Source organism: Fistularia commersonii, chromosome 2 (genome assembly GCF_037954325.1).
Source record: "Fistularia commersonii isolate RoL2024-O1a breed Wild chromosome 2, RoL_Fcom_v1.0, whole genome shotgun sequence".
In the NCBI taxonomy this organism is placed as follows: domain Eukaryota; kingdom Metazoa; phylum Chordata; class Actinopteri; order Syngnathiformes; family Fistulariidae; genus Fistularia; species Fistularia commersonii.
In genome coordinates, this window is record NC_141285.1 from 5194985 (window position 1) to 5218149 (window position 23165).

General features: G+C 41.1%; 1 protein-coding gene across 9 annotated transcripts in view; it reads left to right on the forward strand.

The window, feature by feature from the left end:
* The window catches only part of rims1a (regulating synaptic membrane exocytosis 1a), a 124709-nt gene that overhangs the window by 50072 nt on the left and 51472 nt on the right, over positions 1-23165 (forward strand). For all 9 annotated transcript variants that reach the window (XM_086165134.1, XM_086165075.1, XM_086165099.1 and 6 more), the window contains exons 5-6: positions 18039-18310; positions 21997-22670. In XM_086165134.1, coding sequence (XP_086021260.1) covers positions 18039-18310; positions 21997-22670 — 946 coding nt within the window. The remainder of the gene's footprint in view (positions 1-18038; positions 18311-21996; positions 22671-23165) is intronic.

Here is a 23165-nt window from a genome sequence, read left to right on the forward strand (position 1 = left end):
CAGGATCACTTGGACGCACAAACCTCTCCACCACGTCCACCACGGATAGGTGGCAGCTCAAGGAGCAGAAGCTGATCTGTTGATATCTCTATATTTATTTTCCGGGATAGTGTACAAAAAGTTGCTGAGATCAATGGATCGTAATGATTTTAACTTTTAACATTTGTACCACCCATTTCCACTGTATGTAAGAGTTATAATTTTACAGTCTAAATCAGATTAAAAGCCCCACACTTCCATGACAAAATCTTTTTTTTTTCTTAGTAATCTGAACCTCTAAGATCTGAGAATCTATTTGTTTCCTTGGTCACCCAACTGTTTTGGCAGGCTGATAAAGTTTTTAGCAGATGCACGCAGTGTGATAATGATATTCAGGGCTCATTATCTCCACTTGCTTGAACCCAGGCGAGGAGACGAGTGTGTGGCGCTGTTGTACTTCAGCCCAGTGTTTCAAAGGGGCCATTTTTGAAGTCTTGACTCTACTTTCCCTGGAAGGATGGTGGAGTGTTCCGCCTTACTTTCTCTTTCAACCCCCCCAAACATAAACACACAGGCACACATGTCCACACACACGCTCTATAAGATTTTTAGCTTTAATTGTAATGTCCAGGGCTGTTTTTCTCCGAGGGAGTCTGCCTTGCACTGGTAGATTACTGTTTCCTGTCCAGTTTTTGATTCAGAATTACTGGCGTGGCTATTCCATTTTAGTGTTCGTATTCAAACATTTATTTTTGATAACGTTATCCTCGAAGGTTGACAAGGAGTGGTAGTGAACATGAGCCAAGGACTAAACTTAAAATAAATAAAGCCAATGATGAGTAAACTTTTTAGGTATGTGCATTTTGATTGTTTTTCAAACATGGGTGTAACAATTATCATGATTCTCATTGCATTTAATTCATTATTGCAGACACTGTCAGTGGTTAGTCTCCAAGAGTCACATTATACTTTTAAGATTGAAATTCTTCGTAGCAGTTATTCATATTTCTTCCAAATTGTTTTTCTTACTTGGTTTGTGTTTCATTCATATGAATGCAAACATAAAGTAGGCCATTAAAACATATCTACAGAGTTGGTGGCAAGTCTGAAGACCATTGCTTGAAACCAAATAGCTATTATAACTAAAACCTGTCCAGGAGACTGATCAAATCAATATATTCACATTGAATTCTGTCAATACTAAGATTTTAAATTATGAAATCCTCAAATCTTGAAATGCTGCTTAACATCGGCAACATCCACCTTTGGTGCTCCAAGAGGGAATAAAAAGGAGCCACATGCCGTTTTCCTCTCTCTTTCTTCGTTCCAATTTCAGCCTAATTTGACTGTTTCTGCCAGCACTCTCTGCAGTATTCAGAACTGATGTGCTGAAATCATTGCTTAAATTAGAACCCAATCTAATGGAATCAACTTACTTAACTTAAGCTACTAATGAAGCCATGGTTCCCAAATTATTACATTATTTTCACTCCAAATAAAATCTTCTTCATCAAAGTATTCTATCATTTTGTCAGTAAAACATTTTAATGTAACAGTCAGATAGGGAGTTTTCACAAAAAGTTTATATCATGATGATCCCTCATCACTCCTCAAGGTTTTATTGCTTCAAAACTTTGCTGTGAAATCAAATTAATTTAATTCAACTCTCATGTGTGTTTTCTGGTATAACCCAGTCTTGCCATTAAGCAAGAAACATGTGAATTTGTAGGTCATCAGAGAAGAAATTATACATAATCATAAATCATGTATAGTTTGTAATGATAGCTTAGCACAGTTAGCCCCTATCTAGTCAAATGATTATGTCAAACATCATTTGAGTTTTTTTCCCCCCATTGTTGTTTTTTCATTGAGGAAAGATCAAAAAATCAGGGCGTGGATAACCATCGCTCACGCTTCCTTTCTCATTGTTCCACCTGACAACAGAAACATCAGCAACACCCCCTTTTACCAATCAGCGCTGTTACAGAGACTCCTCAGTCATCCTCTTAGCTACTGTCAGAGAACGTGTTGTCGGAGATGTCAATCTGTAAAGGAAAATGTGAGACATTTGGACATGCTATGAAACACAACCCACCCTATAACCAAAAATATCAGTGCTTTGTTTTCTTTTGTCAAGTAAGTGCAGAAATGAGCTCCTGCTACAAACATAACTAATAACCAACATGTCTAAATATCACATTTAAAACTCAGAACTATTATCCGTAATAATTCTAATTCTATTTCCGAATAATTTATCATTTTACTTTTTAACTTTTTTAACCTTAACCATTTGATTTTTTTTTTTTTTTTTTTTACCTTTTGTAAAAATTCTTAAATTTGAAATTGAATCTTGTAAATGGGCTTGAACAATAATGGCTATTGTTCAAGGGTTTTGTGCTTTCTTGTATTCTGCTAAAATTCACTTGAGGAAACATAGGTCCCTGTAATAGTAGTAATAGGGAAAAGAGACAAGTGTGTGACAACCTCCTGTGGATTTCCTGCACATTGGGACACTGACCACTAACTGTAACTGGTCTTAAAGGTTAGGTGTGTGTGTGTGTGTGTGTGTGTGTGTGCGTGTGTGCGTGTGTGTGTGTGTGCGTGTGTGTGGGTGGGTGGGGTGTAAACCAACAGCTTGCAAGCTTTGGATGTCACTGCCTACACCTGACAAAGTTTTTCATCTGATTTGACAGGAATGAACTCTTAAATTTAGGCAAAAATATCAAAAAAACAATCTTTTGCCAATGTATATCTATTGATCCAGCCTTTCAAGGAATTATATGCTGCTTTGTGTCGGGGAGCAGCGCAGTAGAAAAGCCTGAGCGATGTGTCATCTGCTGTTAATGCCACAGCACCTCATGATTACTATTGATCGCCAGTCTGGCTAGCTGCGTCCGTCTCCCACTTCCATCTCTCATTGACTGGACGTAAGGGGGCCATCTCTCTCCTGGTTGTTGCTGTAAACGCCTTTATGAATGCAGGTTTACACACATACGCACACACACCCACACACACACACATACACACACACAGAAAAGCACACAGACACAATGTCTTCCTGACTGTGTGTCTTCACATACCAGCACTCTGCATATATGCTAGGCTGGTAACACCCTTGTAACAGAAAAATATCTACTTCCTGAGACAATGTCTTCTGTGTGTAAAAACAACTCTGACCCCATCCCAAAATTTCTCGTGATCAAAGTTTAGTGTCCCCATTTATTTCTTAGTGACCTAATTCGTTTGTTTTATATCATATAATATGACAAGTGTTTCTGTTTTGATCATTGTGGCATAAATATTGTCCTCCTTGTATTGCATATTTTTTTCAACCAAAGTTTCTTTCACTCTGGGCATAATAATAGATGTTAAATTAGCTGCCAAAGTTAGAAAAAAGAATAACAAACAAACCACAAAAATAACAATAACAATCATACCCCGCAGACAAAAAACAATCCAAAAAAATTAAAATATACCAATATATCTCAAAACTCATTGTGAATTTAAATGGTAATTTAAAACTAAAAAAAAATGTTAAAAAAAAAATATTTCTATTTATATATACACTGTATGATTAGTTGATTTTAGTTAAGGAAAAATTACTTAAATTAAGAAAAAAAAACAACTAACAATGAATAGAGCAAAGCTCCATTATATCAGATTTTGCCCATATTTGAGATACATATATACCTCTTCCTTAATGAAACAGATGGATATTGATCGGGAGGATTTTTCAGAGAAAGAAAACCATAGACTGATAAGCAAAGAGAAAAATAAATAAAAATACATTGCATCTATACATAAAACATGCATGACAAAAAGTCAATCAAAATCACAGTTCTCAGTTTATTTGCGTCTTTTTCAATAAAACTACACTTCCTGAAATGCACATTCACAAAAAAAAAAAAAAAAACACACACACATACATACTTTGGACTGACCAGCACAGGACTTGGTATCTCTCAAAAAATCTTTGCATGTGAGAGGTATTAAAGGTTTTGTTTAACAAAAAAAATAAATTAATTAATACACTGTGTGCGCAATTATTAGGCAAGTGATTATTTTGACCATATCATCATTTTATGAAGTGTCAAGAAGTACGAGGTTTTTAATTCTCAGAATTAAATTCTCTTCAGAATTTAATTCTCTTTGAGCAAGATGCATAAGTTGAAACATCAAGAATGGGCCAAGAAATATCCGAAGACAGATTTTTCAGAGGTTTTGTGGACTGATGAGATGGATTTGCCCATGGTTGGCTCAGTAACGGACACAGAGCTCGACTTCGACTTAGACGCCAGCAAGGTGGAGGTAGGGTACTGGTATGAGCAGGTATTATTAAAGATAAGCTAATTAGACCTTTTGGGGTTAAAAATTGACTCAAAATCAATTCTCAGGCCTACTGCCAATTTTTAGAAGACACTTTCTTCAAGCAGCGGTACAGGAAAAAGTCTGCACCTTTTGAGAAGATTCTTGATTTCTATGCAAGACAATGCTCCATCACATGCATCATAATACTCCACTGTGTGGCTGGCCAATTAAGGACTTAAAGATCAAAAACTAATGTCCTGCTTCCTTACCTGACTTAAATCCTATTGAGAACTTTTGGGTCCTTCCTAAGCAGGAAATATACAGTGAAGCTCTGCACAAAAAATTGACTCTGACCAGATCCAGAAACTGAGTGACTGGAAGGCTTGTGACTGTTATCGAAATAAAGACTGGCTATATTGGTTACTGAGGTTGTTTTTTTTTTTTTTTTTAATTTTAGAAATGTTGATTTGTAAATTTTGAATTGGTTTATTATTCTCCCTTTAACAGGTAAAAATAAACAAGTGAGATTGGAAAATCTTAGTTTTTCATTTAGTTGCATAATAATTATGCACATCAATAGTTGCCTAATAATGGCATACATGTAGATATTCTCTTAAGAAAGCCAGAACTTCACTTTTACCAAATATCTAAGGTTTGAGGGTTTGCTAACATTTTGGATTGACCAAGAGCACTAGTTGTACAATGACAATTAATCCTCAAAAATACAACATGCCTAATAATTCTGCACGCAGTTTAGTCGTCTGTGGCCTCCAGAACAAGTAAACATTTCAGATCCTACATTTATCAAATGAAGCGACCTGTCTTGTTGAATCGTTGACTTCATCAAGGCATATAAGATAAATTAAATAGTTTTAGAGCTATAGAAAAATACATATGGCTTAGGAACAATCGAAAATGTACCCATTGAGTGAAGCCATTATGAGAGACTAAACATAACTGTAAGGCTATAAATATAAAATTGCTGAAGTTGCGAATGTAATGTCATATCGTAGTGGTATGATGTTGCTGTAAACACCTTATTGCTGATGCAGCATCCATAATGTTTCCATGGTGACGCCAGTCCCTCACTCCTAGGTGAGAAGCTGTTGGATAAATACACTCCGTTTGATTGACAATAGATTAGAAGTGTACAGTTTTTTAAATTTTTTTTTTACATCTTTTACTTTCTTGTCTTGCAGTGATTTTTAATTATACCTGACCTCCCAGTTGAAAGCCTTCTAAAGACCACATGCTAAAACGAGCCATTTACCAAGAATTCAATATATAATAAATATCATTGGTGATAATCTGCTCTTGACACATTAAGGTTATTGGTTGAATGGCGTTTTTGTTCCAATCCCACTTTCAGCAAACCTTTCTGATATCAAGGAAAGCGTGCACCTGTCATTGTTGGTTTTTGAATCACCATATGATGTTTGGAGAAACACGTGGTCATGTGATAAACAGCTAATACGCTTATTATTACAATAGGTGGTCTCCTTGGCTGTGATAAACTATGGTTAAGGTTAGAATAATTTTACTTTGAGCTGAGGTCAGAATCACACCTGGTATGTTCGTTTTGACATTAGGAATTCACCCAGTCAATTTGTCAAAGTGCATTTTCTTCTTGTGACCCAAAACGTTAACAAAAAACAGCAATAAATAATGATAAAGATATTTGCAAGGAAGTCAAGAAAAAATCAGATAATATTATTTTGATGATTTCTTATTTTGGGGGAATACATCCCTTAAAGAGTTACTATACAATCGCCAGATAAAACATGAAGGAAAGGAAAATAGAAATCAGAATTTAAAAATCATTCTTTAGCAAACGTATTTATCAATTCAATAACTCTGTGGGGGTCGGCAGAAGTCCTCACAGGGATAGAAGTAAAAACCTTGCATTTTGTTTAATGAAAAGGGGACTCACCAGGTTGACCAAGTGACCAAAGGGAATTATTTGCAATATTGATCAATTATTTACTACATGTGCATGTAAGAAGTGTGTGTGTGAGTGTGTTACAGTCCAAATGCAATGCCTGCAAATGCACTTATTAGTATGTGAGCTTTGTGTGTGTATGTGTGTGTGTATGTATGTGTGTGGGCATAGGTGTGAGTGTGTGTGTGTGTGTGTGCGCTTGTGTGTGTTTTGCTGCGGGTGCCGGGCCGTGCTGATGTAGTACCTCATTAGCTGCTGTGGACACTAATCTCCTTTGTGGCAGTCTTTCATCCTTAGCACAAGATTTATAGATGCCCTCAGTTATGGCTGCCGCCTCGCTTACTGCCGGTGCCATACGTCAAGCTGTCATTGGCTCCAGCTACTTCCTGGACACGCCCCTCGCCCCTTCCCTCCTATGGAGTCAATGTTGAATTCGTCTCACCTGTAAAGTGGCAGGCGCTGCTTGTGTTTTCGTGAAGTGTAATGGCGCCTGGCGGTGTTACATGATAATATGTCACATTAAGTGTAGACCTGACGGCCCTCTATCTTTCCTGAGTGGTCAGGATGGAGAAAAGAAGTGACAGATGCTGCTTTCAGGTTACTGACACACAAAGGTCGCGTTGACAACAAGTTTGTCGAAAGCCGACAGCACTCAGTTTTGACTGTTGGTTGATTATATTCCTGTTTTTTTTTTAATTAATGTGCATTTAAGAAAATGAAAAAAATACTTTTATCCTCACCGCAACTAATGAACATCGTTATGTTTGATCCCTCAAAAGCAAGTTCATAGGAAATGTCTCATGACATTAAACTCAATGCATCTGCAGATAGAAATATCAACTTTGTATTTTATGGCAAACTTGAACTTGAGCTGGATATGAAAATGTGGACTTAACATGGTGGAAAACATTCAAAAATCTTTGTTATGTTTCAAATGTAATTTTATGAAAATGTAATATAGCGTTGCTTGTTTGAGTGAGAGATTTTTTGCTGGTACTGAGGTGATTTGTTGCTTATTTTTGTTGCATTTTTTTATTCTTAATTATTTTAAGTGGTCCATTGTCAAAATTATCTCTAATTCAGGGATCTGTTCTCACTGATTTTAGTTTCCTGATTGAAATTTCAAGGTGCCTTTAGTTCAAGTGATTTCTTAGTGCTTTTCCTTTTTTTGATCATGTCTTTCCAATTCAGTCATTATTTTATTTTAAGTTAGTCAACTGAATTTGCTGATTAAAAAGAGAAAATCAAAAGTTATCAAAGGGTACTAACCAAACCAAACAGTAAACATTTGCTGAATTAAGTCCAAGGTCTTGTTTTGTCTCAACTTATTGTATTTTATCTCAAACTTTAGCTTAAAACTGTGCAGCATTATAATGTTTTTTTTACAGTACATTATATCTTGACCTACTTATCACAATATTGCATCCCGAGGTACTTGTTAAGACTCATCCCTATTATTAGCCTGATTAATCACTAATCTGGAAGGTCTGTCTCTAAATTTGATTAATTTTTATTTCTAAACTCAAAAACTAACAAGTATCAGAGATAACAAAACAATTCCTTTCTTGCACCATATCCTATTGAAAGGCCTGACTTTCTCAATGCTGAGGCCCCCTCCCAAGGACTGTGGAAGTGGTTCATTCATCCAACTCAAATTTTGCAATAAGCTCAAAACAAAGTTCTGAACCTGAAAATTTCGGAATCACCAGCTTCTCTGATAGATAATGAATGTGAATATTAAAAACAATTACTCCTTCCGTTAATATATTTTTAAGCCCTCTGGCCATCTTCTCCCCATCCCATTTCTGCAGAGTTACTCTATGACCACTAGATGTCATGTCAGTGAGGAATCCCTTCAGTGTCAATTCTTTCAAGTCTTGTGTCTTGCAGGTTGTTCTAGATTGCATTTAATGTGTGTAATTATTTATCCAGCAACTTGCTCTGTGTTGTGTGAATTTTGGTTGATGGTTCCGTTGGTTAGAGGGTACATCCAGATCGGGCAAAGAAAAGGGTTAAAAGTGATCTCTCACCAGCTGCTGGTGATTTGCCCCCGGAGTGATACACTTATCTTCCAGCTGCTCTGGTGGAGCCACTCATTGACCTACAGTAGACAACTGTGGCCTCACTGGACACTTTCCAGCAGCCGTGTGTGAGCATGTGAAACAAGTGCGTGATGCTCTTAGTTCTCCCTGGATCAATAATAATAGATAATATGCAGCCATGATGTGTGTGCATGTATTACCATGGAGAAAATCCACTTGGCGCACATCAGGCCTTGAAGTGGCAACTGTGAATGCTAACTGAAGATTCTGCGCTGCAAGCTTAGCCATCAGTGTGATGATGTGGTGAGTTTAATTTCTTTTTATAAGCCACCAATTAGAAAAATCAGTAAGCCTCTGAGTGGTTTACAATCTGTCCTTAGACTTTCAACTCCTTGCCTTGTTTGGAAGAGATCGTGAATGATGCTGGGGTGAATGAGAGCAAGTTTGTTATTAGATCATTTTGGTCAATTAAGAGAAATGAACACAAGTATAGAAGATGAGAAAAATTGCCAGAAAACTGCTAAAAAAACAAAACACATAAGAATCCTCACATTAACATTTTTTTTTTTGGCCAAACGAGTAATAGGAGGATGGGAAGATTTTTATAATAAGGTGTAAATATCTGTTTAGAGCCTGAGCGGATGGGAATCAGTGGTCAGCAGTTTTTCAACCAAAGAGTTAAAACCACTGTTCAGAGCTAAAGCCTCAGCTGACACAGGAATGCACTCTGAACTCTGCCTTACTCGAGAAAAAGAAGGCTCATGCTCTTTGGGCCAACACACAAAAAAAAAAAAAGTATATATATAAATATTGTAAATATTCTATTGCCAATGAACTGAGGGCCTTTTTGTGTTTACTGATATTTTCAGCCGCTGGTTATTGACAAAGGTTTCATATACCTTTACCATGTCATCGGCACTGTCATTGTCACTATTATTGTCACTAGTTTATCACCATTGCCATAATGATCATTATCACTATCACTATCAAAACACTATCATTTTCGCTATCACTGTCATTGTCACTATCACTATCACTATCACTATCACTATCACTATCACTATCACTATAACTATCACTATCACTTTATCTTGTCACTTTCACTATCACTATTACTATCAAATGTTGAATGTGTTGCCCTGGGAATGGATGTTCTCAGGTTAAATAAAAAGGTCTGACAGCTTCATCTCAGACAGGAATAACTTTATGTGTCATTTATAAAGGAAAAAGACACACTCTTTTCTGTCCTTTTTACCTACTATAAGATTTTATCTGTCAGATCATTAGTTGTGGGCAATTGCAAAAGTATCACCACACTACAGAAATGCAAATCAGTGCTTAATATCGCACACAAAATTCTGTGATTTAAAGTAGTGTTCTGATAAATAGGCCTGTTGTTAGGAATGAGATCGGAGTTTTGTGCTGCTCGGATCAAAACGGCAAATGTCAACTTATCATGCATTGCACTTGGTTGACAGAGGTTTAGCCTCTTGTTTGTGTCACTGTCTATAAGATAAACATATTTCCTTACATTTAATTCTGAGGTATTCCATCTGTAAATTATACAGGATTACTGAATCAAGAGGATTTTAGGCAGGGGTCTAGAAAAGCCAAATGGGGCTGTCACACCAGCAAAATCCACTGGTTTAATACCGTCTTACTCACTTCTACACTTTCCAAAGCACCCAGTTATACAAACACACAAGATTTCACAGATGGATTGTTCATTGTTGTACTGTATTCCAGAGACAAACACATGCGCCCACTCATTCACGCATGCATGCACGCACGCGTGCGCACATAAACACACACACACAAGCACACAAATGCTTTGTGTACACATGGGCAATAATACATACATACAGATACAGACTCTTGCACCTCGACAAATGCAAATACTCACATGCAAACACACATACACACACAAATGGACACATGCAGGCACAGATGCAGCAGGATTCTAAACAAACACACACAGGGGATTGGAGTCCTTGTTTCTATCGGTGAAGAATCTATTCTTTCTCTCTCTCTCTGCCTTTTTCCTTCACTCATAAACTTATCATATGGGTCTGGGGGCGGGGGGAAGCCTCACTGCGATCATGTGACACACTGCTGCTGTTGTTCCAGTGTGAATATATGGACAAGAGCACTTGTATCTGCATGTGTGCATCGCTGCTCATTTGTGTACATTTGATTGTCAGGGCTTTTATGTGTGTGTGCACGAGGCGCTTTTCATGTTGGTGCATTTGTGTGCCGGCACTAGTTTCACCATCAGTGTGTGATCTAATGCAGGGATTACTGTGTGATTAAGTTAGCCTCTTATAAAATAACACTCCACCGTTCCGTATCGCCGCAATGCTGGCCATTTGTTCTGCTGTGTCAATGCACTCTTAACGTTTTTCAAAAATGAAGCGCAAAAATAAAGCTTTAATTGAGGAGTGATTTATTCCTAGAGAAGAACAGAAACACTGAGACAGTTGTTTTAGTGTGACATATCCCCTGTTCCAATTTTGTTATTAAGACTTATCAAGTCTTTCAACAGACATGTGTACTTGGGGTCTGAAGGTTATGTCAGAACTAGCTAAAGTCACTTACCCATACCTACTCTCCCTACAGTCACACATGTATCAAGAAACAGAACTAGATTGTAGGAAAATAGAGAAGATGCCATTATAGTCCAGGAAAATGACAAAAATATAATGTTTTTTCATAATCAGAGTCGATTTCATGGGTGCCAATCCTTTCACATGTTCACGTATGCGATCTAAGCTAAAACAGTACTTTATTGATCCCCTTAGGGGAAATTGGGGTGTTGCAGCAGCACAGGGCAGAGGACAGGTAAAAAGACATTAAACAATACCTTCTTCTTCTTCTCCTTTCAGCTTTTCCCTTCAGGGGTCGCCACAGCGAATCAACCTTTTCCATCTAACCCTATTCTCTGTACCCTCCTCTCTCACACCAACTTCCTTCATATCCTCTCTAACTCTGCCCATAAATCTTCTCTTTGGTCTTTCTCGAGACCTCCTGCCTGGCAGCTCAAATTCCAGCATCCATCTACCAATATTTTCACTATCCCTCCTCTGTACATGACCGAACCATCTCAGTCTGGCTTACCTGACCTTCCCTTCAAAACATCTAACATGTGCTGTTCCTCTGATAGACTCATTCAAGATCCTATCCATACTGGTCACTCGCAAAGAGAACCTTAGTATCTTTATTTCTGCAACCTCTAGCTCTGCCTCCTTTTCATCATTGTAACTGTTTCTAGGTCATACAGCATCGCCGGTCTCACCTCTGTCTTGTACACCTTTCCATACATTCTGGCTGATAGTTTTGTATCGCATTGTAACCCTGACACTTTTCTCCACCCATTCCAACCTGCTTGAACCTGTCTCTTCACCTCTTTTCCACTCTCTGCATTGCTCTGGACTGTTGAGACCAAGTACCTGAAATCCTTCAACTTTTTGATCTCAACTCCCTGTAGCCTCACTGTTCCACTGAGAGTTCCTCTCACTCACACACATATACTGTCTTGCTGTGGATAACTTTCATTCCTCTCCTTTCTGGAGCATACCTCCACCTCTCTGAGATTTTCCTCAACCGGTTCTGTTCTCACTACAGATCACAATGTCATCTGCAAACATCATGGTCCATGGAGATTCCTAACCTCATCTGTCAGTTTGTCCCTCACCACTTCAAACAAGAAGGGGCTCAGAGCTGATCCCTGATGGAGTCCGACCTCCACATTGAACTTCTCTGTTACCCCTAAAGCACATCGCACCACTGTCTCATAGCTACATGCCCTGCACCAGTCTAACATACTTCACATCCACTCCAGATTTCCTCATACAATACTAGAGCTCCTCTCTTGGCACCCTGTCATATGCTTTTTCCATGTCTTCAAAAACACAATCCAGCTCCCTCTGGTCTCCTTTGTACTTCTCTATCAGCATTCTCCCAGCAAATACTGCAACTGCAGTACTCTTTCTAGGCATGAAGCCTAGTGCTGCTGTTACTGCTGTTCACAAATGCTGACTTCTGCTCTCAGTCTAGTTTCCACTATTCTTTCCCATAACTTCATTGTATGGCTCATCAACTTTATCCTTCAATAGTTGCCGCAATTCTGCAGATTCCCATTTATTCTTAAAAATGGGCATCATCACACTATGTCTCCATTCCTCAGGCATCTTCTAAATCTCTAATATGCTGTTGAATAATCGAGTCAGAAACTCTACTGGTGCCTCTCCTAGACACTTCCACACCTCCACAGGTATATCATCAGGACCAACTGCCTTTCCACTCTTCATCCTCTTCATTGGCTTCCTAACTTCACTTTTATGAATCTCTGCTACCTTGTTGTTTACAATAGTCACCTCTTCTACCCTTGCCTCTCTTTCATTTTCCACATTCATCAGGTCTTCAAAGTACTCTTTCCATCTTCCCATCACTCTTCTAGCATCTGTCAAGACATTTCCCTCTCTATCCTTAATCTCCCGGACCTATTGTACATCCTTTCCACCTTTATCTCTCTGTTTCGCCAAACTGTATAGTTCACTCTCTCCCTCCTTACTGTCCAGCCAAGCATACAAGTCATACTATGCCCTTTGTTTTGCCATCACTACCTCTATCTTTACCTTAAGTTGTATCTCCCCGTACTCCTGTCTGTTCTCTTCAGTTCTGTCAGTGTCCCACTTCTTCTTTGCAAACTGCTTTCCCTGTATATACTCCTGCACTTCCTCATTCCACCACCAAGTCTCCTTATCTACAGTCCTTCCACATGACACACCAAGTACTCTCCTACCAGTTTTTCCTGATAGCACTAGCTGCACTTGTCCAGTCATCTGGAAGCTCACCCAGAGGCTTTCTCAACTCCTCCCTGAAAACCATACAACATTCCTCCCATTTCAGCTTCCCGCACTTTGTCCTCTGCTCTGCCTTTGTCCTCTTGATATTCCTTGTCACCAGAGTCATCCTACAAACAACCATCCTATGCTGTCCGGCTACACTCTCACCTACAACTACTTTGCAGTCACTGAACTCTTTCAAGTTACCTTGTCGAGACAAGATGTAGTCTACCTGGGTGCTCCTGCCTCCGCTCTTATAAGTTACCCTATGTTCCCTGTAGGTCATCAGCACCAATGGCGGTCGTTATTAACCCGGGCCTCGACCAATGCGGTATGATCTGGTTATTATGTTTGAATTGCATGTTTGGTTTTGGCAAAAGTTCTAAGCTGGATGCCCTTCCTAACGCAACCCTCTGCATCCGGGCTTGGGACCGGCCCAAGGAGACACTGGCCCGTGCCCCCCGAGGCTGGCTCAGGGAGACACCGGCTCATAGCGCCTGAGACAATAAACAATAACAATAACAATAAATATAAACAGAGACATTAAAAAGGACAGAAACAGCTACAGTGGAAGGATAAACACCACCCCTCCCAAACAAATGCAGCATAACAGTGTAGTGTTCTGCAGCACTCACAAACAAGTTTCACTGGCGAGGTTTCAATTTTCGCACTGCTTCGAGTTGGTTATTATACAAATAATTAATGGCATTATTTACTGCCATAAACCTGAAATGCTGTAAGTCGACGAAGACATAGGTCAGAAACAGCCTGTATTTGTTTTGAAGCAGTAGGGGTGTTAGTCAAAAGTGAGGTGTTATGAAAAGCTCAGCATATAAATATTGTGCTCAATACAGATGTATTGCATTACCATGGAATTAGATTAATACAAACACAAGCATGATCAAGCGAATCAAGAACTTCTCTGTGGTTCACAGTTTTCATTGAAGAGACGACAGTTGCAGGTAGCTTTTGAAAAATTAATAAAACATGAGTGAAAAATAATTATCTGTCTGATTATTTGTTGGGAATGGGTAAATGCTCTCCACTTATATGGATCTTCCACATCATCTTGCTGTTTTCAAAGCTCTTTACGTTAAGATGAAGGGAATATTAGAAATTTATATTCACCCATTAGACAAACAAACTCACATTGTGATGGCAATGGTGTTGGCAGGAGGAGCTGGAAGCTGAACTGCCAATTATGTATAGTGGCGCAGTCGTCCGCACTTCCGACTCACAGCAAGAAGGTCCCTGTTTCCATACTGACACTGATGCCTTTCTGTTTGGAGTTTGCATATTTTCCTCACGTCTGCGTGGGTTTCCTTCGGGTTTTCCCACCATGCAAAAGCATAAAGTAGCTTCGTTGGAGATCCATGTTAAGAGTGCTTTTGTTCAAAGTGAAGAGAAATTCTATTCAGGTGTTTGGTCTCAATTGTGGATTATATTTCAATGTGCTTGTGTGCATTTATCTATGTGTGTGTGTGTGTGTATTTATGTTCTCCTCGTTATTTGTCTAAAAGGGACACTAGATTACGTAATCTGAAAATTGAATTTTTTCAATTTTAAATTCTGACCATAGCTGAGTAGCAGAGTTGTGAAGAAGTGAATCAGTGTTTGTATGTTCCTTAATGTGACGCTGTGATTGACAGGTGACCATTTCATTTAAAAGCACTTTCCTCAGCCAGTGTCAACTGGATTGGATGCAGTAGTCCACCTTCACCCTGCACCGCAATTTGTTCTGGTTGCATAATGATAAAGATAATGAATGAATGAATGAATGAATGAATGAATGAATGAATGAATGATAACCACAGTTGTTTTGTAAATGAAAAGTGAGAATGCCAATTTCTTTCTGAGCAGCTGTTCAAAAGAATAGTGCACAGGATATTTGACAAAGAAACTGTCATGTCGTAAGCTGCATTCGGTAAATGTTTGACTCGAAAGATGACATATTGATGATGATATGTTAATAATTTTTCAGTAGATCACAATAGTACTAACCACACTTTCACTTTCACAGGTGTGACAAAAGCAACTAAAGTAAATATGCTCCTGGAAAATAGCTCCCATTTCTTATGAAAGCAAAGATTTCTTGCAAATGTTAACAAAATGTATTTAAAAATATTCAAATAAACTAAAAGACTTTAAGGTCATTTCACTGTTATTATTCTGTAATCGGTGTGCTTGTTCAGGTTTCCTGCTGTTACCATGTGATAGCCGTAGTAATATTTGCTGACTTTTAAAGTCATGCAATTTTCAACTTGTGGAATTTCACAATTCATTCTGAAGAATGTCAACTTACATTTCACAAACCACACCATGATTTAACAAGTTAATCATATTTGATGCATTTATAAACTATCCACAGTTCACCGTCCTTAAAATCACATTGGTGGATGTTTTCAACAAAGCCCTAATGTCCCACACAGGGCAGTGTTTTGCTTTCTTTTTTGTGTGTGCATGTGTGTGTGTGTGTGTGTGCGCGCGCGTGTGTGTGTGTGTGTGTGTGTGTGTGTGTGTGTGTGTGTGTGAACAAATTTCTCCTTCTCCCTCGTGCTACTGGGGTGTTTGGCAGGATAAATATAGCTGCGGCGTTGGTGTAAAGCTGTTTTCTCCTCAGCTTTTGTAGCTTTAATCAAAAGCAATCTGGAGGAGGGAAAAGTGGAAGGGGATGGGAGTGAGAGAGCTAGGGAGAGGAAGAAGAAGGAGGGAGAGGAAGAAAAGAAGCGCGTGTGTGTATGTGAGTGTCTGTGTGTGTTTGAGGGGGGGCATGGACGATGCCAGGGTGTTTTATTTTAGCTCTCTTTAAGCAGTCATTGGGGAGTGTTCAGGAGAAATGAGAACCCTGGTGGCTGGAGGAGAGGGACTGACTTCAGCCTCCTCTTGCTCTCCTCTCCTCCACCCTCCATCCTCTCATCTCTTTATTTCATGGCTAGTTTCACTTCCTCTGTCATCCACTCTTCTTCGCTGGCTCGGATGTTAACATGAGGCTACGTTCACGCAGCAAGGCCTTCATGCTCGGGATGAATCACCACATCTATTCCTGGCTAGAACGCACATCCCTCATCAATATGAATGGACACTTTACACTCACTATTGATCAGGCTGACAGTTATTCTGTTAATTCATGAATGGATCCTTCTCTAAATTTCAAAGTCAGAAAAAAAAAAAAATGTGAAGATCATCCTCTTTATCTCCCGAAAGTCACAAAAGCAAACTTTTAGTTTGCACTTCAGGAGGTATCAGTCCATCAGGTCATGACCCCTAAAATTGAGGTGCCACATATTTTAGACCCCAGGCATTTATTGGTCATTTGTATTTGCCAATTAGGAGGTTTATGATGTTTTTATCAAATTACTTATTGTTTAAGAATTCTATGGAAAGTAATAGGCTGTCATTAATGCTTTGTGATTTTTTTGTGGTTTATGTTTAGGTTATCAATAGTCATAGGTAAATCCAGGTGATTTTGACTGTTCATCGCTAAATATCGAGGTATTTCTGTTCTTTTTAGATACTGTCCTGCTGAGATTCTAGAAACTTTCCTGGCCATTTTTCATAATGACTTGTCATTCGTTCTTTAATGCAACACTGCAAATTCAAGCATTTGCTTGACGAGTCAGTATAATAACATAAGCCAAAAGCCTGATCATTCAGGAGAAAAGACTTGGACTCTCGGTCCAAGTGTGTAAAGAGTGTATATGGGCGTACGTACAGTGCGTACAGCGTGAAAATAGAGGAAGGCAGACAGAGATATGGCAGCAGGTTGACTGTCCCTTCATTATCGAGTTGGCCTTGTGTTGTTCAGATGGAGGCCAAAAGCAGAAGCAGCAGGGGAAGCCAAGCTGCTGCCGCTACCGTCCAAGTGCCATGATGTTGATCTTAAAAAAGCTTCCATAAAAGCCTCTTTCTGGTGGACCCACTGCCAGCAGCGCCGCTCTTTAGGAGGTGCATTGTTCCATTTCCTGTTTGACAGTCACAGAAATTGAAGCAGGGCCTCCGATTAGTGCTTCGGAAAGTAGCCGGCTGGGGAAAGTTTTCAGCGGCTGCAACTGAGTGTCCATTTGTCGCATGTGGCTCGACTTGGTCACTGATAAAGACCATCTTCTGTTTTCTGTCGGAGGGCGAAAAAAGAAAAATTTGTATTAAGAACTGAAGAACGCAAGAACTAAGTTTTAGAATTCAATTGGTCGTATTTTGTTAATTTGCAACCTCTTTTGTAGGAAACTCTTGTAATATTTAAAGGCTATCTTCTGGCTAACCTTTGTGTTTCCCACCTATTTTCAGCCAATCAAAACAGTCAGTTTTAACAATCAGCTCTTCAGGCTGGTGTCTATATCAGTATCAGAATTGAAAGGAATTGCTTGGAAAAAAAATATTTTTTTAAAGAAATGGCTCTGGAACGATCAACCCACATCAAATTTCCGTCGTTAGCAATAGCACCGTCCAACTACTTCGAACATTTATATTTACAGACCCGTGTCTGCTTAGGTTATCTCTGGGCTCTACTTTGTCCAAAAACAGGCAGGAGGTTCATTTGAGACCCTAAATTGACCTGATGTATGAATGATAGAGTGAGTGGTTGTTTGTCTTTACATGTGGCCCCGCAATCAATCGGATTGGTCAAGGATGTACCCTGCCTCTCTCCCAATAACAGCTGGGACAGGCTCCAGCACCCCTGCGACCCTGAGTGCAGGATAAGTGGTATGTGGTGTGTGTGAATGAATGAATGAATGAAGGAATGATCATATTGTACAGCAAAATCATGGATATTGTATAAACCGTTCATAAGCATTTACATAAAAGTCAATTTAGGATCCCATGAGGACATAATGTCTGGTAAAACCCTTTTTTAAGTGATGTTTGACATGTTTGCGCGTTAAAAGGTGTCTCCTAGTTCAATTGCTCCTCATGGCTTTCTCGTTTCAGGTGATCTGGGTGTGTAATAACTGCCGAAAGCAGCAGGAGATTCTGACCAAGCCCGGCAACTGGTTTAGCAGTCCATCAGGGAAGCCTGCCAGCCTCGGCTCGGCTGTCAGCGAGCCTACTGTGTGCCAAACTTCCGGTGATAAGAAGCTCCGCTCCCACTCCCAAGCCCCTCCTGGCTCCATCACCTCAACCTTAGACCCCAACCGCCCCGGCGGCCCCGGGGTCACAGCTGGCACCGACTCTCGGTCCCGCAGTGAACCACCCCGAGACATGTAAGTGAAAAAACCACTGCAAACGTTGCAAACACAGCAGAGCTAAATGTTGACTACAATTTGTGAGAAGTGTAGCAATTGACACTGATCATACGATTCCTCTTTATCATGACCATATGGAAAATGAGAGAGAACGTAAAACTGTCTTGAAAGATTACCTGTAAAAATCATATAAAGATTGTTCGGAGTCACGGCAAGAGACAAAACACGTGCTCTCATTGTTTAGAAAAAAAAGCCTGATGATCGTGCTTAAAAAAAATCTTTTTTTCTTTTCTTTTCTAAAAAAGGAAAACATTCAGAAGTTCAGACATCACAGAGCGACAGACAGACATGAAATGGTGTGTTGATATTGCGGGGCAAGGATAAATGTATTTACATATTTTTAGCTTTTATTTGAGCAGGTTCTTCACATTGACGTGAGGGTTCACATTTGCCAGGGAAACTTGGCCAAGAATTACAGCAGTGCAACTTCTGGCTTTCTAAACAATTAGCAAGCAGTTTTATCGACGGACAAATAACATTAAAACCTGTTGATAGAAAACAGTTGCACACAGATGACATTGACATTTAAACTCAGTCAGAGTCGCTGGGTTATGGAAGTTGAAGAGAAATCCATGTTACATGAGTTTGATTATTCAGAAGTTCAGTTGGAACAATAAATCACAAAACAGCCATACATTATTCCCTACTTCACTCACTCCTGAACAAGACAAGAGACAAGACAAGAGATACTTGAACTTCCCCTCTAGGAGCAGGACCTCTTAACCGACCAGGAATGGGCATTCTGCCTGTTTCTGGTTGAGCACCATGATCTTGGATTTGGAGGTGCTGATCCTCATCCCTGCCGCCTCACACTTGGCTGCGAGCCGTTCCAGTGGGAGCTAGAGATCATGGCCTGATGAAGCCAACAGAGCCACATCATCTGCAAAAAGCAGAGACTCAGTCCTGCCGCCACAAAACCGGATCCCCTCAACGCCCTGGCTGCACATAGAAATTCTGTTCATAAACGTCAACAGAATTGGTGACAAAGGGCAGCCCTGTCGGAGTCCAACACTCACTGGAAACCGGTCCAACTTACACATGGCAATACAGACCAAGTTCCGACACCGACCATACAGGGACCGAACAGCCCGTATGACAGGGTTCAGGACACTATACTCCAAGAGCGCCCCCCACAGGACTGCCTGCGGGACACGGTTGATTGCCTCTCCAGATCCACAGATCACATGTAGACTGGTGGGGCAAACTCCCCTGCCCCCTCGAGGACCCTGCTGAGAGTATAGAGATCCCCCACATCCATGCCACCCGGCAGATGCATGTCAGCCAGAACAGTCCTACAGCATCCAGAGCATTGAGGAGCCAAAGGCAAACCTCATTCACCCTCGGGGCCCCGCTACTGAAGAGCTTTTTGACTGCTTTAGCAACTTCAAGCCTGGAAATAGGTGTGTCCACTCCCGAGTCTCCCCTGCCCTGCCTCCTCATTGGAAGGTGTTTCTATGTGGTTGAGGAGGTCTTGGAAGTATTCTTGCCAGTGATCTACAATGTCTTGAGTTGAGGTAAGCAGCGCCCCACTCTCTTTGTACAGTGGGAGTGCTTCCCCCTCCTGAGCCGTGGGATGGTGAACCAGAATCTCCTCAACTCCCACTGGAAATTGTTCTCCATGGTCTCCCCAAACACCTCCCACACCCGAGTTTTCGCCTCGCCAACCACCAAAGCTACATGTCACTTGGCCTGCAAGTACCTGTCAGCTGCCTCCGGAGCCCCACAGGCTAGAAAGGCCCAATAGGACTCCTTCAGTTTGATGGCATCCCTCACTGCTGGAGTCCACCAGCGAGTTCGAGGGTTACAGCTCCGGTCTGCCGCCTCAACAATGGAGGCACGAAACATGGCCCCCTTGGACTCAATATCCCCCGCCTCCCTCGGGACATGGTTGTAGTTCTGTAGTGGGAGTTGAAACTCCATCTGACAGAGGACTCTGCTGGACATTCCCAGCAGATCCTCATGTTAGGTTTGGGTCTGCCAGGTCTTACTGGCATCCCACCATCAGAGCCAGCTCACCACTAGGTGGTGATCAATTAACAGCTCCGGACTTCTCTACACCCGAGTGTCCAGGACATGCGGCCGCAAGTCCGACGATACGACCACAAGGTCAATCAAAGAACTGTGGCCTAAGCTGTGTCGGTGCCAAGTGCACATATGGACGACTTTATGCCTGAACATGGTGTTTCTCATAGTCAATCCGTGACGAGCCCAGAAGTCCAATAAAAAAACACTGCTCAGGTTCAGATCAGGGGGGCCTTCTTCCCAATCACGCCCTTCCAAGTTACACTTTAGTTGCCCACCTGAGTGTTGATTTCTCCCAGTAGAACAAGGGAGTCCCCAGTCGGATTGCTCTCTAGAAGCCCCTCTAGGGAACCAAAGAAGGGTGGGTAAACTGAATTGTTGTCGGGTGCATAGCCAGAAAGATGAGGGACCCGTCTCGTTCCTTTGGTCTGTGCCCGGCTGAACCCCATGGGTGAAGCCCTTGCCACCAGGCACTTGCCACCATTCCGCCCCCCTGGCCTGGCAGAGGGAGGTGACCCTGGCAAGGGAAAACTGGGTCCAATTATTGTCTTCTTCACGAGGGTCTTCTGAGCCACACTTTGTCTGGTCCCTCAACTGGGACCTGTTTGCATTGGGTGACCCTTCCAGGGGCCATAAAGCCCCCAACAACATATGTCCCAGGATCCCTGGGACACGCAAGCCCCTCCACGACGGTATGGTGGCAACTCACGGAGGGGACTAATAATTATTATTATTATTTTTGACTCGTAATTATTCTTAATAGTCATTTGTCAAAGTTAGGAAGGTATTATAAGTGCCAAAATATAAAATGTAACACTAAATGACATGAAACAGAATGATACATCAAATAAAAAAAGACAAGAAATCAAATGCGACAAACAGTAAATATATGATTTGAGCAATAGGACAATTGAATAAAACAATATTAAAATTGTGAATTGATCATGAAATAGGGAAAAAGCAAATATCCCCTTTCAATCACATGACATAGTAGCTTAGTTTTGTTGTCAGGAAAAACTAACAGGTAAAATAAGATGAAGTCATTTGACAGTCAGACATGATTGAAAAATCAAGACTAAGGTGTCACAGGCCCTAAATGGAATGGCCCCTATGAGGATTCATAGTTGCATGTCAGAAACCACACATGGTTTGATAAAATTGTAGCTAAAATAACATGAATACATGATTGTTCAAGGACGGACAGACAAGATAGTAGTTATTCTTTTGACAGCTCTTGACGATGATTAATGGTGCGCTTCCTCTTAAATCTGCCCGAGGCTTTGGTCGTAAAGTGTGAAATTTTTCTTTTTATATGATTCCTCGCAGAATATTATGGGGTTTTGTGCCCCGTTTTGAAGGTGTCAACATGGCCTCCGGAAATATTTCATGTATTGTTGTCCGGTGTCAAAAAATATATTTCAGGAAGTGAAAGATGGAGTAAAGTAGTGAACACAGAGGAACGAAAGATGCAGTTTAATTTTTCAACCATTTTTGGTTGATTTTTTTTTGTTTTTATTTCTATTATGTTAAGTGCAAGGAAGTACAACATATTTTCATGTGAGTGTCACAACTGCCCAAAATACCTCGTGTGTCATTCTCACCCATTTTTCGATCCTCTCCAGGAGAAACGGGAGGGGAGGCAGTCGCGGGGAGCGCAGGCCTGGCCAACCCAAATTACAGACTCAGGTCTCCATGGACCGGGACCTGCGGGGTGAGTCCAGGGAGCGCAGGGAAAGCCGGCGGCTCACAAAAGGACGCTCCTTGGAGCATGATCCAGTGGGAGAAAGTGGTGGAGGAAGACGGACACAGGAGGGGGGCTACCAGCACGTGGAACACAGTGTTGGTCCTCCTCGCCAAGCGGGGCTGGTCCCTTCTGGAGGCCGGGGCCATCCTGTGCTGGTGCAGGGTCGTGGCAAAGGAGCGGTAGGGGAGCTGGGGGATCCGAGGACGGCGGGTGGGGTCGGCGGGCCGCACGAAAAGCACTCTACGCAGCAAGATCCTCCACCTGAGCTCAGAGAACCTTCGGGTATGGGGCCTGGATCGGCCCCTAGCCAAGGCACAGGTGTGAGACGGACCAAACGAGAGAAGGCAGACAGCATGCTTCGCAACGATTCGCTGAGCTCAGACCAATCCGAGTCCCTGCGACCCCCACCACCCAGACCCTACAAGTCGAAGCGAGCACACGGGGCCGGAGGGAAGCGGCAGACAAGTGTCAGCAGCTCAGAGGAGGAGGGGGGGACCACGCCTGAGTACAGCAGCTGCGAAGATGCGGAGATCGAGAGTGTCAGTGAGAGAGGTGAGAGATTACCTGTCAATCTGAGCTGGAAAACAGTCAAACAAACGAAAAAAAAAAGGTACATGATTATGGGGAAGTCAGGTTTACGTCCATGCTCAAAGCACATTTAAAATACATTTTTGACATTTTAAGGAAATGTGTTTTCATCCGTTGGTTTTATACGGAGGAGGTTTATCAGGATAAACTGGAGGTGGTGCTAATTCTTATGTCTGTTCTCATCACTACAGGTCACTACAAAGGAGGTGGGTGCACCCACACATACGTATAACACAATGAGACACATGGTAGCCTTTTGTCGCTGTTTTTCATTATGTTGATGTTTTTGCATTAATTCAAGGAAGGCTGCTGCCAGTCCATTTTTTTTTTCTTTTCTCAGCTGCCCATCAACTGTTATTTTCCAAATACATTGCACTAAGTCATGGATATAAAACAAAGCTGGTCGCAGGCAGAGCCTGGTAGATGTTCGTCGCAGCCGAACAGTGCAACTGCGGGAGT